This window comes from Sorex fumeus, unplaced genomic scaffold, assembly GCF_029834395.1.
Source record: "Sorex fumeus unplaced genomic scaffold, SorFum_2.1 ptg000045l, whole genome shotgun sequence".
NCBI classification, from domain to species: domain Eukaryota; kingdom Metazoa; phylum Chordata; class Mammalia; order Eulipotyphla; family Soricidae; genus Sorex; species Sorex fumeus.
In genome coordinates, this window is record NW_026606102.1 from 2,684,190 (window position 1) to 2,698,942 (window position 14,753).

A 14,753-nucleotide genomic window follows, 5' to 3' on the forward strand; every position below is an offset into this window, starting at 1 on the left:
CTGCAAACGCACACAAGACAGTGAGACAGGGTCTGTGGCACTGGACAGCGGGGCACACCCACGTTCCACCCCACCCCACCCCACCCCACCGCCTGCCTGCAGGAAGGACGGGAGTGCGCCTTTCAGATTCTTGTTTTGTTTTGTCCACGCATGGAAGGACTCAGGGGCTATTCCTGGCTCACTCCTGGAGGTGTTCAGGGGATCATACAGGACACCAGGGATGGAACCTGGGTTGGCCACATGCAAGGCAAGCGCCCCTGAGAGAGCAGCTTTCTAAGGAAGAAATAACCCCACACTCACGTTGTTAGTGTGGATATTCTCGAACTTCATGAGTTGGTGCTGTGCCAGTGATACTTGAGGAAGGTTCTGAAGGAATAAGTTACAGGTGCCACCCAGCACTGAGCCCTGTGAACGCAACAGAACCGAGGCCAGGTGAGTCTGGGAAAGCTGTGTGTCCGCTCTCCCGCAGATGGGAGCTGGAGCCCGGCTCCCCGCCATCCCACTTGACAATGTTGCACGAGGCAAGTGAACGGTCAGTATCAGAGGATGCGGCTGAGTAGCCGGCCCTTGGGGCTGCCTCTCCTCCTTTCTTTCTTCCCTCCTCCCCTTCCCTGTCCGTGCTGTTTTCTGGCTTTAGTGACTGACATTCCAGCATCTGCCTGTGCATCGAATCATTCAACAAGGACTCTGAGAGCAGCCTGAGGGCCTGGCAACGGGTGTGAGAGACCGAGAAACCCGTGCAAGGCAAACACCCTAAATAATAAATAAATAATAAGGTAAAGGTAAAGTACCTCCCGTTGATCATCGATTTGCTCGAGCGGGCCCAGTAACATCTCCATTGGAGACTTTGTTGTTACTGTGTTTGGCATATCGAATACGTCACGGGTGGCTTGCCAGGCTCTGCCGTGCGGGCGAGATACTCTCGGTAGCTTGCCGGGCTCTCCGAGAGGGGCAGAGGAATCAAACTTGGGTCGGCCATGTTGGCTGCGTGCAAGGCAAACGCCCTACCGCTGTGCTATCGCTCCAGCCCTTATATTATTATATATTAATATATTTTATTATTACATTATTATATTATTATATATTATAATAATATATTATTACATTATTATATAGACTATATTAGTACATATTATATATTATATATTAATATTATATATTTAATAAAATGATAAAAATAATAAAAATTAAAAATAAAAATACTGTGCAGAGAGGAGAGAAAACAGCAAGGAGCAACAAGGAGAACAGGGGAGGTATCCACTGCAGACTGGGCAGCCACAGGGGTGAGGGACCAAGTCTCCTGGGAAGACACATTAGGGTAATGGGGGGGGCTCAGCCACTGGAGCAGGAAGGCTCAGAAGCAACACTAAGCACTGGGGTCTTTTCTACACCCCCCTTCCCTTTATCCCCTAAAATAAAGGGACTGTCTGATCTGAAGGCCCTTCTTTCGCTCTTCGCACCTGTCTGGAATTCATTATCTCGCTCAGCTGGAATTCTGTTAAGACCCGAGATCTGAGGACTGACCCATGCAGGGTCCATGTGAACCCCCTGCAAGGCAGAAGGGTCAAGGGACTGCCCAGGACAAGGCTCCGAATGAAAGGAAGGCACAGCATCCTGACAACGATGTCTGGAAGGGATCACTGGGGACGGGAGATGTGTGCTGAAAGTGGGTAAGGCCCAAACATGATGGTCTCTCAGTATCTGTCTGCAAACCATAATACCTGAAAGGAGGAAGGCGGGGGCGGGGGAGAGAGGGAGGGAGGGAGGGGGGGAGGGAGAGAGAGAGAGAGAGAGAGAGAGAGAGAGAGAGAGAGAGAGAGAGAGAGAGAGAGGCAGGCTGAGGGTGAAGGGTGAGGTGGGGGTGGCAGGAGGGATACAAGGGATATCCCTGGTGGGAAACATACACAGATGACAGTTGGAACATTATATGATTAAAGCCAACCACGAAAGCTTTGGAACTGTATCCCACAGTGATTCAATTTAAAAAAAATTTTTTTGATTTTTAAAAAGGAAAGAAAGAAAGAAAGAAAGAAAGGAAAGAAAGAAAGAAAGAAAGAAAGGAAGAAAGAAAGAAAGAAAAGGAAGTTGTGGCCTTTTCTTTTAAAAGCTGCCTTTCAGGCCGGGGAGGTGGCTCCAAGGGCACGCGGGAGGCCCGGGTTCGAGCCCTGGCAACACCTGGTCCCCAAGCACCGCAAGGTGTGATCCTCAAAGAGAGACAACACTCCCTCATTCAGCCCACAGCCGGCATCTTCCCGCGAGTCTCTGGCTGGAGCCAGCCTCGAGAGACAGGACTCAGAGATCTCTGTTGGGACTGAGTCGGGTTTTGTTTTTCATTCTTTTGGTTGTGGGGCCACAGTGGAGGTGCCCCAGTGAGTAATGCTTACTCCCATCATTAGAGATACCTGGGTATGCAACACAACGGAAATACTTACCTGACAAGTATTATCTATTTGTTACAACCAGAAAGACACGGATTATTTGTATAAAATTCAATTAAGTTCTAAAAGGAGTTTTGTTCGCTCACTTGTTTTCTTTCTGTAGGCAATTTTTGGAGTTAAAGACCACGAGCCACACTTTCCACCTACAGATGCCTAGAAAAATATATCACAAAATACGTCTCTTTCCTTCTTAATGCCCTAGAAGCAGAAGCCAATGATATATATATATATATACATATATATATATATATAAAACCATGCTGCTTTGATTAATTTAATCTGATCTGATATGCTAAATTTTGATTCACTTAATTTGATCTGATATACTAATTATTTCACATGGGATTATTACTTTTAAATCAATTATTTTTGTTTTAAATCAATCACACGGGGAAAAAAATCAAGCACACGTTTAACTTCTTGAGAACTTTGTGGGAAGGACAAAAATATTCACTCCCGATATTTCCTGCGCTGGTGCTCGATGCTCTGAAATACCTGATGAGGTTTATTCAGATGTAAAAATGCAGGGGCGATGGAGGGACTCATCAGATGAGGCAAGCTGGGCGTTGTTCCAAGAACTGCTAGAAGAAAATAAAAGAAAACAGTTCCACTGCAGGCCCTCTGGAACTGAGAAACAACAAGCTCCAAAGGGCTACGTCAATATTTTTCTAAACTTTTAACAAATTCATTAGAAGTTCAATAATACACTGACCTTGGCATCGAATCTAAGTGATAGGGGCCTTTCCTGTGACTCAGCCCTGGAATTTGAATTAAAATTCCAGCACCTTGGCCGAAGCAATAGTCCAGTGGGGGGTGCACTTGCCTTGCGCGAGGCCAACCGGGATTCAATTCCTGGTATCCCATCTGGTTCCCCCCCCCACACCCCCCCAGCCCACCTGGAGTAAGCTCTCAGCACTGCCTGGTAGGGCCAGAATTAACCATAAAAAATAATTAAACTTCCAGCACCTTCCTTTCCACTGACAAAACACCAAACCGATGAGCCAATTCATCTCTAGCACTTAACAAAACTAATCTCATCATTTAATGGATAAAATATAACTGGAGAGGCAGGAGCGACAATACAGCGGGCAGGGTCCCCAAACACTGTCAGGAGTGATCCCTGAATGTAGAACCAAGAATAATCCCCAAGCATCACCGGGTGTGACCAAAAAAAAACACACCCCCAAAAATAAACAAAAATAAAAACCCCTACTATCTGGAGCCCACGTTACTGTCTCAGTAATTTTATTTGCTTTTTAGTTTTTGCGCCACACTGGATGGTGCTCAGGGCTTACTCCTGGCTCGGCAAAGAACAGAACCTACTCAGCAGCATACAAGGCAAGAGCCTTACCCACAGCACTCTCTCTCCAGCGCCTTTTACTCTGTGTGTGTGTGTGTGTGTGTGTGTGTGTGTGTGTGTGTGTGTGTGTTGGAGGGGGTGGGGAGAGTTTGGGAAGGATGGGATGCAATCCTTGTCACCGGAAAAACTAATCATCTCATTGGGAAGGAATTTATCTGCACATGAAACACTTAGATAATTCGTCGATATGCCTAGAGCAGGCCCCAGTAACGTCTCCTTCGTCCTAGCCCTGAGATTTTTTTTAAAAAGTGCCATATTCAAGGCTCTTTCAGAGTTAGGAGAATGAGACCCTTCATTGTTACTGGTATTTGGCATATTGGGTACGCCACGGGGAGTTTGCCAGACTCTGCTGTGTGGGCAGGTTATATTCGGTAGCCGGCCAGTTTGTCCAAAGTAGGAATGAGATGATAAGATGTCGCGTGGCCACAAATGCGGCCACGCGCTTCCGGGAGCTGGGTTTTATAGTCTCTGAGTCTTGGCCGTTGATGGGATTACACGGCGCCAGGGGGCCAGTTGGTGGGTGTGACCCCCGCCTACTGGAATTTGGAGGATCTGGGTGGAGGATGCTCAGCCCCGATCTGAGTAGGCTTGGAGATCTCGGCCCCGGAAACCGCGTGCCTTTGTTCCTCTGCCTGGCTGTCCTCGCCGGGGCCCCTTGGAGGGGAGTGGGTTGAGTTTTCCTCCCCGCCCCGACCAGGGTTCTGGCAGCCAAAGACCTCCAGAACCAGCCACCACCATGCTGAGAACACTCTCCGCACACATGAAGGTACCGGCAGAGGAACTTATATAATAAAAAGAAATAATTGTGGGGCCAGAGAGATCCTACAGAGAACAGTGCAAGGGAAGAACAGGAGGGCATGTACCCAGTTTGAAACGGGCACTGCCTGTGAGCAGGGGGCATGTAGCTCCCATACCACGGGCAATCAGAGAATGCCAGGGGCTGGGCGAGAGTACAGAGGGTCCGTGCAGCTGCCTGCAAGGTCTGGCCCGAGTTTCGTTCCCAACGCCGCTTGGTCTCCGAGCATCACTGGGCGTGGCAGTGTCAGATGTGGCTGTGTGTATCAGGGCCTGAGCACCACATCCTCGGGTCCCTTTGCTGAACCCACAGCCTGGCTGGCGGAGCATCCCTACCGCGGTCCTGCCTGAGCAAGACTTGGGAACCTCCCCCTGCACCTTCTAAAAAGAATGACCACTTCCTTTCTCCTTTGCCCAAGGGAGACCTCGGCGTGATCCTCACCAGAGCCAGAATTCCTGAGCAACAACCCCTCCACCCAGCGCTTCCAGGTGGGGTCCAAACACCAACCCCCCCAAAAAACAGAAAAGAATTCTCTCTCTGTAAGATCAGAATCGGAGGCTGGAGCGACAGGGCAGCAGGTTAGGTGCGCCTGGCATGCGGCCGACCTGGGTTCGATGCTCTGAGTGCAGAGCCAGGACTGAGCCAGGAAAAACAAAACAACAGAACAACCAGATGAGAAGCAAAGAAGCATCCGCTCAGACGGACCCCGCGTGCACATTATGCTGGGATTCTACCTATGGCAAGGAAGCAAGAAAAACTGACAGCCGCCCCTCGGGGACAGAGAAGTGGGAACCAGCCCCGTCCCCGCTTACCTGGCTTCACGGCTCGCCCGCACAGCTGGGGCTGCAGGAGCACCTGCAGCATGGCGGGATTGTTCAGACTCTTCATGATCTGCACGGGGTTGGGCTCCGGGAGCAGGCCCCTCTGGCTGCTGTGCATCTGCAGGGACCCAGACAGTGACGGGGAGGGGAGGTGAAAGGCTCTCCCAGACTCTCCCTCCCCGTCGTCACCGCTCGCTCTGTACTATGCGTCGGCTGGACACACTCCACACCAGGCCTCCACCGCAACACCCAAGCATTCCGCTGTGAAATGCATGCTGGTATCCAAGGCCCGGGAAAGCGGGGCCAGGAGGGCTGGTCAGTGGTTGGAAGCTTGCCACGAGTGGGGGGGGGGGGGGGGATGAAGGGCAGTTAGGAGAGAGAAGGGACCAGGATGAGAATAAATAGTTGGAAATGATCGCTCTGGACAAGAGCTGAGTGTTGAAAGTAGGTAAAGGGATATTCATGATAACCTTTCAGTACCTGTATTGCAAACTACAATGCCCGAGAGGGCGAGACAGACAGACAGACAGACAGAGGAGAGAGAGACAGGGGAGAGAGAGAGAGAGAGAGAGAGAGAGAGAGAGAGAGAGAGAGAACAGTCCCTGCCATAGAACTGAGTGCTGAAAGCAGGTAAAGGGATAACCATGGTGACCTTTCAGTATCCGTATTGCAACTATAATGCCCAAAAGGAGAGAGAGAGAGAGAGAGAGAGAGAGAGAGAGAGAGAGAAACAGTCCCTGCCATAGAGGTTGGGAGAAGGGAGAAGGAGGGAAACTGGGGATACTGGTGGTCGGAAAGGCATATGGGTGAAGGGACGGGTGCTGGAACATTATATGACTGAAATCCAATCATAAACAACTTTGTAACAATGTAGCTCACTTTAAATTTAATTTAAATTAAATTATTTAATTTTTAAAATAAATAATTTAAAAATACACACTGAAATTCTTCGAGAATGTGTCAGATGCAAACTGGCTTTCTAAGCGGACTAATCATTTAAGAAAATAAATTCCTTCACGCCATGTAAGTAGACACAGCAGGGTGTGAACATATTAACAGGAGTGAACTTGCTGAGCCAGTCTGAAGGAGGAAGACTTTCACAAACCTCACTCTAATGTTGATCTACTTGGTGGGGAGGGAGGGAGGTCACATCCAACATAGCTCAGGGCTTACTCCTGGCTCTGTGCTCTGAGATCACTCCTGGCAGAGTGGCAGAGAGCACTGTACGGGGTGCCTCGAAATGTCCAAGGAAGCCCAGACCCCACCCCAAGCCCATAGAGGCTCCACATTCACGGAGGAACTGACCGAATGGCTGGCAAGCTACATGGAAGGCAAGCGCCCTGCCCGCTCAACTCTCCCTCCAGCTCTTAAGCACTCAGTGTGAACTGGATTTGGAACCCCCCAAACACTGCCAGGAGTCAGATGTGATGTGGCCCCAAGAGAACTGCAAGCTAACCACAAACAGTGCCATAAACCAACAGAATTGACTGGAAGATGAGAACACTGAAGATGTAAAAGTAAACCTGTGCCATGAGCCATGAGAAAATGGGGAACTACGCAGAACAACTGCTCACACACCCCCAGTTTTGTGTGGACGAAACTTAGATGAGCCCAGTTGACCCCAAGAGCCTAATGAGAACCCGTGAGATGCCCCAGGGGAGAGAGAAGGTTCCAGACACAGAACCTGTGAGAATCCCTGATGAGAGAGAAGGTCCTGTACACAAAATCTGTGAGACACCAAGGTGAGAGAGAAGGTTCTGGACACAGAACCTGTGAGACACCCAGGTGAGTGAGAAGGTTCTAGACATAGAGCCTGTGAGACATCCAGATGAGAGAGAAGGTTCTGGACACAGAACCCGTGAGAAACCCTGATGAGAGAGAAGGTTCTGGACACAGAACCTGTGAGAATCCCTGATGAGAGAGAAGGTCCTGTACAAAGAACCTGTGAGACACCAAGGTGAGAGAGAAGGTTCTGGACACAGAACCTGTGAGACACCCAGGTGAGTGAGAAGGTTCTAGACATAGAGCCTGTGAGACATCCAGATGAGAGAGAAGGTTCTGGACACAGAACCTGTGAGACACCCAGGTGAGTGAGAAGGTTCTAGACATAGAGCCTGTGAGACATCCAGATGAGAGAGAAGGTTCTGGACACAGAACCTAAGAGACACCCAGGTGAGAGAGAAGGTTCTGGACAGAGCCTGTGAGACACCCAGGTGAGAGAGAAGGTTCTGGACAGAGCCTGTGAGACACCCAGGTGAGAGAGAAGGGTCTGGATGTGGTGCAAGGTGGTGGCGGCTGGGTCCATCCTTGCACAGGAGAGTAAGTGGGGACGGACTCGCTGTTCTGGTCTGTAACAGTGACAGTCTAGGCCAAGGGCAGAGCCGCTGCCAGGCCTCACGGTGCAGGAGCAAAGGACCTCCCCATCCAAGCCCCCACCACACCCCACCTGGCCAAACTTTGGACAGGAGTGAGACCAGGAGCAGCTCTGAGAGACATCTTGGCGACAGTTGAGGGGCTCTGTCCTGGGTCCCCAAACCCCAGCTTACATCAGGTTTCTGCTCCCCCCAAACACCCTCACCTCCTCGACCTCGAAATGTCCAAGGAAGCCCAGACCCCACCCCAAGCCCATAGAGGCTCCACATTCACGGAGGAACCGGCCCAACGGCTGGAGAACGAAGGGACAGAAACCGGAACCGGAAACTAACGGAAGAGAAATCACTGAAGGGAAAGGAAAGTGGAGACTCCCATCACTGGAGACAGAACCAACGCAGGAGGGAGAGTTCTGGGTTCCCAGCCAGGCACACGGGGTAAAGACCTAGTTCCCTTGCTCCTCTGGGCCACACCTGGTGAGGCAGAGCTGACGGTGTGGTGCAGGCATCAAACCCAGGACTCCCGCATATAAAGCATCCCCCAAGCCGTGTGTGTGTGTGTGTGTGTGTGTGTGTGTGTGTGTGTGTGTGTGTGAAATTTCAGAACAGGGAAGGAAAAACGCATGAAGCTAAAGCCTCTGGTGAGAAAGACTGCATCTCCCAAGAAACAGGAGGCAACCCGGTTCCTTCACTTCCAAAGCAGCAACACTGGGTTCAAGAAGACAAAGAACCAATAGTTTCAAGGTGTAGCAGGATTTTTAAAAAAAATGTGGAACTTAGATTTAATTTTTCAACGGGGCTCTGACTTACATATGTGACAACAATATTCCCAGCCACAGACATACTTGGCGTGTTCAGTACATGAACACAATTTCTGAAAAACCAGGAGAGAAATCGATGCAGAATGAGAATGTGTGACACATGGGACATTAAGTGATGGCACATGGTTCATTTTAATCTTACATGCAAAACCCAAGTCTGTTAAGACAAAAAAAGAATGTTCCTGGCAAAACCAATATGGAGGCGGGCAGGAGAGGAAAGGGGAAGTGGACGAGGGAGGGGAGCAGAAGAGAGGAGAGAGATGAGAAGGGAGAAAGGAAAAGAGAGGAGAGAGAGGGAAGGAGAGAAGATAGAGAGGAGAGTGAGGAAGAGAGAGAGAAGGAGAGAGGGGTGAGAGAGGAGAGAGAGAGAGAGAGACAGGGAGGAAACAAACCCAGAGGCTTGAGACATCATTGGGAGAGTTATACAGAGCCCAGTGCTCACACGGGAAGACCTTTCTCTCTGACCCAATACCAGACAGGAAATGGAAGCATAGGGGAGAATAATGTCTCACAGAGGATGGGGGCTGGGCTAGGGTCCAAGGAAAAGAGCAGAATGCTTGACCCCCGGCACTGCATGACCCCGCCAGCCAGCACTGTGGGCAGGAATGACCCCTGACACCTCTGGCCCCTGACTCCAATGCGTGTGGCATCCACAACATGGAAATTAAAAAAAATTTTTTTGACAGATGCTGCCAAAGATGTGACAAAAAGGAAACCCCAATGCACAGCTGGGAACGTTCACTGGCGCGACCACTGTGGAGGGTCCTCAAAGCGCTTCCCTACCGCATGCTCCCAAGTCTGTTCCAGAGAAGAGCTGGACCTTCTGGGAGAGAAGCCGCACACAGGCGCCACGATACGGAAGCCCCCTCGCCGCCCTCCCCCCCGCCCCCGTCATCCCTGATACAGTCCCTTTAACACCAGAAGACATGCTTTTAAAGCTACTCAGAGTAGCTATTAATTGGAAGGGAGAAGGGCAATTGTGGCTGTAGAGTTCAAAATCTGCAATATCAGCCACCTTCAAATTTGTATTACACAGGTGCGACCTGAGCTACAGAAGAAAAGCACTTGAAGTATGTTCACCAGGGGCTGGAGTGATAATCCAGCGGGCAGGACACTTGCCTTGCACGTGGGCAACCTGGGTTTAATCCCCAGCACTCCATATGGTTCCCTGAGCCCCACCTGAAGAGATATTCCCAGCTCAGTGCTCAGGGGCCATTCTCAGTGGTGCCAGGAAGGACCAAGAGGTACTGGGACTGGAACCCAGTCTCCTGCTTCTTGCAAGGCGTGTGCTCAGCCCCTGGCGCCAACTCTCAGGCCCGCCTCGTTCTGCAGCTGCGCGTCCAGGGAACTGGGAGAAGCCGCCCCGGCACTCAGCTGTGCGCACGTGCTGCTGACATAACCCCTCTCTCCGGGCTCTAGTCTGCAAGGCCTAACGCACACGGGACAGCTCCTCCTTCACACTGTCTCTCCACACACTCGGCACAGTCGATCCGTGCTCCCTGAAGGCAGGAGGGGAGGCACTTTTGAAGGAATCAAGGAAAGCATTGATGTCACCATGTGCTTTGCAGGGGTGTCTGGGAGGGGGGCGGCTAGCCAGAGAACCACACTTTTGAGCATGCATCCAGAGAAATGCGTTTGTGCATGCATCCGTCAGTTGAGACTTGTCTGAAACCTGTATTATTTTGCCTGTATTATGAGGCAACTCGGAGGAATGCATCACCAAGAACCTAGGGCAAAGCGTTCCCCACCATGTGGTGTGGGGGGTTGTGGAGTGGGGTGGCAGGATGGCGGGAAACTGGGCTGTGTGCAGTCCTTCTGTTGGGTTTGGAAGCAGAACGGGGTGGATCTGTCAGGTCCATAAGCAGTTGGTGCCGGGCTCAGAGCAAAGACCTTTGCTAACTTGCTTGGCTGCCTTGGATTTACACACCGATCCCATTTTTATTAATATCAATGCTTCGCTCCTTCGCCTACATCTCGATGACTGTCTGATGAACAGTTTTTTTTTTTCTTTTTGGATCACACCCAGCAATGCACAGGGGTTACTCCTAGCTCATACACTCAGGAATTACTCCTGGCGGTGCTCGGGGGAACCATATGGGTTGCTGGGAATCAAACCCAGGACAGTCACGTGCAAGGCAAATGCCCTACCTGCTGCACTATGGCTCTAGCCCCCTGATAGACACATTTATGGGTGTTTTAAACCATTTGTTGTTTTGTTTTGGGGCCACATCCTGCAGTGCCCAGGGCTTACTCCTAGCTCTGAGCTTAGCAATCACGCCTGGGCACATATATGGCCAGGGCGAGACTCTGAGCTGCCGAATCACCCCAGTCCCACAGCTCCTGGAGTGTGTGGCCACACATGTGGCCGCGTGCTGCCTCCCCGTTTCATAGAGCCGACAGCCCAGGAGGCACACAGCCAATTATCTGGAGAGTCGCACAGAAACCCACTAAGAAACAGGAACACCAGGGGGCTCAATTAGCACCAAACAGCTCAGTAAATCCCCATACAATCACCTTAGTAGCACCTTCATGGGATACATGTTGTAACAAACAATATAAAGGAAATGATTTTGTGCCTATGAAGGGGACAGGCTGGGAGTGGGTGGGAAACTGGGGACACTGGTGGAGAGAAGGTCACACTGGTGCTGGGATTGGTGTTGGGACACTTGAAAACCTGAAACAAATGTATGATGAACAACCTCATACATCCGGTGTTTAAATAAAGTTTCAAACTTAAAAAAAAAAGAGGCTCAGTATTTCTCTGTGCTCCAAGGAAGATCAAGAGACTCACCACGCGCTGGGCCGCTATGAGAGCTGCCAAGGTGCTCCGTCCTGGTGCTCCGGGGGCACAGAAGGAAACCTGGACCGGGCTCCCCTGGATGCTCATGCCGTCGGCGGCCCGCTGGACCTCCTCCGCCTGCTCCGCGGTGCTGTACTCCACCACGGCAAAGCCGCCCACATAGCTCCCTTCGTCCTGCGCGAGCTGAGGGAATGAGGTTTATTACAGAGCGAATCTGGCGTCACGTGCTACTTACTACAGAGCGATTCTGGTGTCATGCGGCTACAGCACTGCTGTCTCCAGTCTATGAGTTTCAAAATTCAAGAGCAAATACGTCGAGGCTTGAGGCCGGCAGAAATGTGCTTCTTTCTTGAAGAAACCAAAATTACTCTTTCTTTATTTTTCCTTAGATGCAGTAATTTTTCCAAGAGAGGAAACTTTTTTTTTCATTTCTACCAATAAACAAGATTCTTTCACATTTCTATTCTTTCGTGGGGGTGGGGTGGGGTTGAGGTTTTGGGGTGTTTTTTTTTTTTAAATTTAAATTGGATATTCGTGAGATAGACCATTACAAAGCTGTTCGTAACTGGGTTTCAGTCATACAATGATCCAGCACCCATCCCTCCACCAATGTATATTTCTCACCATCAATGTCCCCCATCTCCCACTGCCATCCCCCAATCCCCATACCCTACCCCCAACGTCCCTCTATGGCCCCCAACCTCCCTCTACGGGAGGCACTTTCCTTCTTGCTCTCTCTCTCTCTCTCTTTTTATGCATTATGGTTTACAATACAAGTGCTAAGAGGACTTGGTGTTTGTTGAGGGCATTCAGTATTTTTATAGAGACGGTAAAGTTGGAGTAGCTTTTTAGTTGGGTGGCAGCTTTGGGGTGTGGATGTGACTGCCGAGGCTCCCAGAAGTACAGAGAGGAGGGGGTTGGTAGCCCATCCTGACCTGGAGAAAGCCTGAAGATTTCAGTCACAAAACTCGCATACCAAAATTATCAGCAGATTATATCTTGGGGATGTCTGTCCTGAGACGGTGGAGTCAGGCCAGGAGTAAGGCGGTGATTTTGGATTGTGGAAGCAAGTGGCTGCCGGGGGCTCTTCTTGAGCAGTCCCCAGGCCAACCTGCCCTTGGGGGGGGTTAATTTTTTTGTGTTGGGGCCACACCTGGCTGTACACAGAGCTTACTCCTGACTTTGCGCTCACAAGTCATTCAGGGGACCATATAGGACACCAGGGATCAAACCCAGGTAGGCCACACGCAAAGTAAGTGCCCTACCCATTGTATTACCTCTCCAGCCTCCTAATTCTTTCAATTTCTAATTTATTTTAAAAAGTAAAATCCCAAACAATGGCAGACCCTATACATTAAAAAATACCTAGGGACTGGAACAATAGTACAGCAGGCAGGGTGCTTGCCTTGCAGACTACCGCGACCCAGGTTCAATCCCCAGCACCCTGTATGGTCAGCTGAGCCCACCAGAGTAATTCCTGAATGCAGAGTGTACTACCCCCACTAGAAAGGGGGGGGCAAGAAACAACTATAACTGATGATTCATATGAAAATATGAGAACGTGATCATTGAAACATTCTTTCAATCAAAATCACCACATGCACAGTGAATAAAAGAGCATAGAGCAATTATCTATATAAACATCTACATAAAATATACTTTATTACCAAGTGAAGAGAAATGGAGGGGCGCTTGTAGGATAACACTGTTTTGTCACACCCACCCCAGTGCTCCCGAGTCACTCCCATTCTTTTGTTTATCTGTAAACTCTTCTCTGCGCTCTCCTCCTCAGCCAGTTAATCACCTTATGTCTTTTGCATAGTTTACCTTAAAGCAATGTTCTTTCTGTATGGACACAGGAAGACAGTTAATATTATGCTTTGTAACTTGGGAGTTGATTGACTCTGAATAATATTTACTCCTGGGCATCTGCTTTCTTGACTCAGTTGCCCTTAGTTCCTAGCACCCCAAAAGCAGGGTCCCAACGAGGGACTGAATGGACCCAGGGTAAGCTGTGAGCTACCCTGGCATCAAAATGGGCCAGGCCAAAGCACCACGATACTCAACTATAAATTGAGGGCATGATCATGGACAAATGCTGTCATGATCCAAAAGTAAGTAGCGACGAGACAAGGACCCTGCTGGGGCCAGGAAGACTAACCTGGCCTGAGGACTGTGGGATGTATAGTGAGATGTTCTTGGGAAGAACCAAACTATAAATTTATATCTTTTACTTTGCTCCTACAGAATGACATTGCTAGAAATATTAGAAGTAGATTTACTACAACTATTTAAGTAAATTACTAGCTGAGGGAAGAACACACCCTTGTTGGGATCCCACCCTTGAGCAGATCTCCTAGTAATCTGGAGTAATCTCTTTAGATGAGATTTTATCCTTGAGTTAATCTCCTGGAGGAATGGTCTTACCTCTCTTTGTTGATTTGTTAATATTCAACGCACCTTTGTGTCACCGCCTTACGTGATTGCTATATAAATAAGACTGTAGGCTTGGGCTAGAGTTCCAGAGACAGAGCGAGAGGGGCTCAAACTTGAGAGAGAGAACAGCTGTCCTGATCCATGCCATACACAGCGACTCAAGAGCACCGAACGCGGGCAGTGAGACAGAGCCGTCCAGAGAGCCCACGAACACACAACCTTCAGCGTGCAAAGATTTTACAGGCGCTATTCAGCTTTTATTTCAATGGCTGAGGAGGTTTCAGGGATCTGGCGAAGGACACCTTATGTAAGAACACTGGCCCGTTTTGTTAAATGCCACATATAATATGCAACCTTTGCTTCCAAATGTGCCCTAAATAAATTCTTGCAATGAAGAACTCGATGTACTTCCACTCACAAAATCTAGAGTAGGAGTAAAGGAAGATACTAAAGTCCTGGACTTGTAAAACCTGGCACCAGAAACAAAAATAAGAACAAATGGAAAAAAAGACTTTCTAAACCTTGGCCAAATCTGCATCATCTTAAAGTCACATAATCATGCTATAATTGTGTGATGAATATGATGAAATTCAGCTTGGAATGATGTCCTTGGGAAAACATTTCTACTTGGATTTGCCATTACTATTGCAACTAAAGTTTAGTTAATATGATAATAATCTTGCCTTAGTCCCTTCTAATTTGCTTCCTCTTGGTTTCAAGCCCTGACTTTCTCCTACTGACTTAAATCATTTGACCAAATTTTTAGTTTTCTAATCTTTAAAGAAAACTTTAAAAAGCAGAGTTGACCACATGGAAGCCAAGTGCCTTACCCGCATCTCTCTGGCCCTAGAACAAAACATTCTTTCTAAACCTTCCTATCTTCATCATGTCGCTCTTCATACAGAACTTACA

The 14,753-nt window shown here is 49.2% G+C and overlaps 1 protein-coding gene across 1 annotated transcript in view; it reads right to left on the reverse strand.

Moving 5' to 3' along the window:
- The window catches only part of RAVER2 (ribonucleoprotein, PTB binding 2), a 74,087-nt gene that overhangs the window by 20,437 nt on the left and 38,897 nt on the right, over positions 1–14,753 (reverse strand). The window contains exons 4-7 of the mRNA XM_056122300.1: positions 11,397–11,588; positions 5,407–5,533; positions 2,934–3,016; positions 301–405 (exon numbers count right to left, since the gene is read on the reverse strand). Of these exons, the coding sequence (XP_055978275.1) occupies positions 301–405; positions 2,934–3,016; positions 5,407–5,533; positions 11,397–11,588 (507 nt within the window). The remainder of the gene's footprint in view (positions 1–300; positions 406–2,933; positions 3,017–5,406; positions 5,534–11,396; positions 11,589–14,753) is intronic.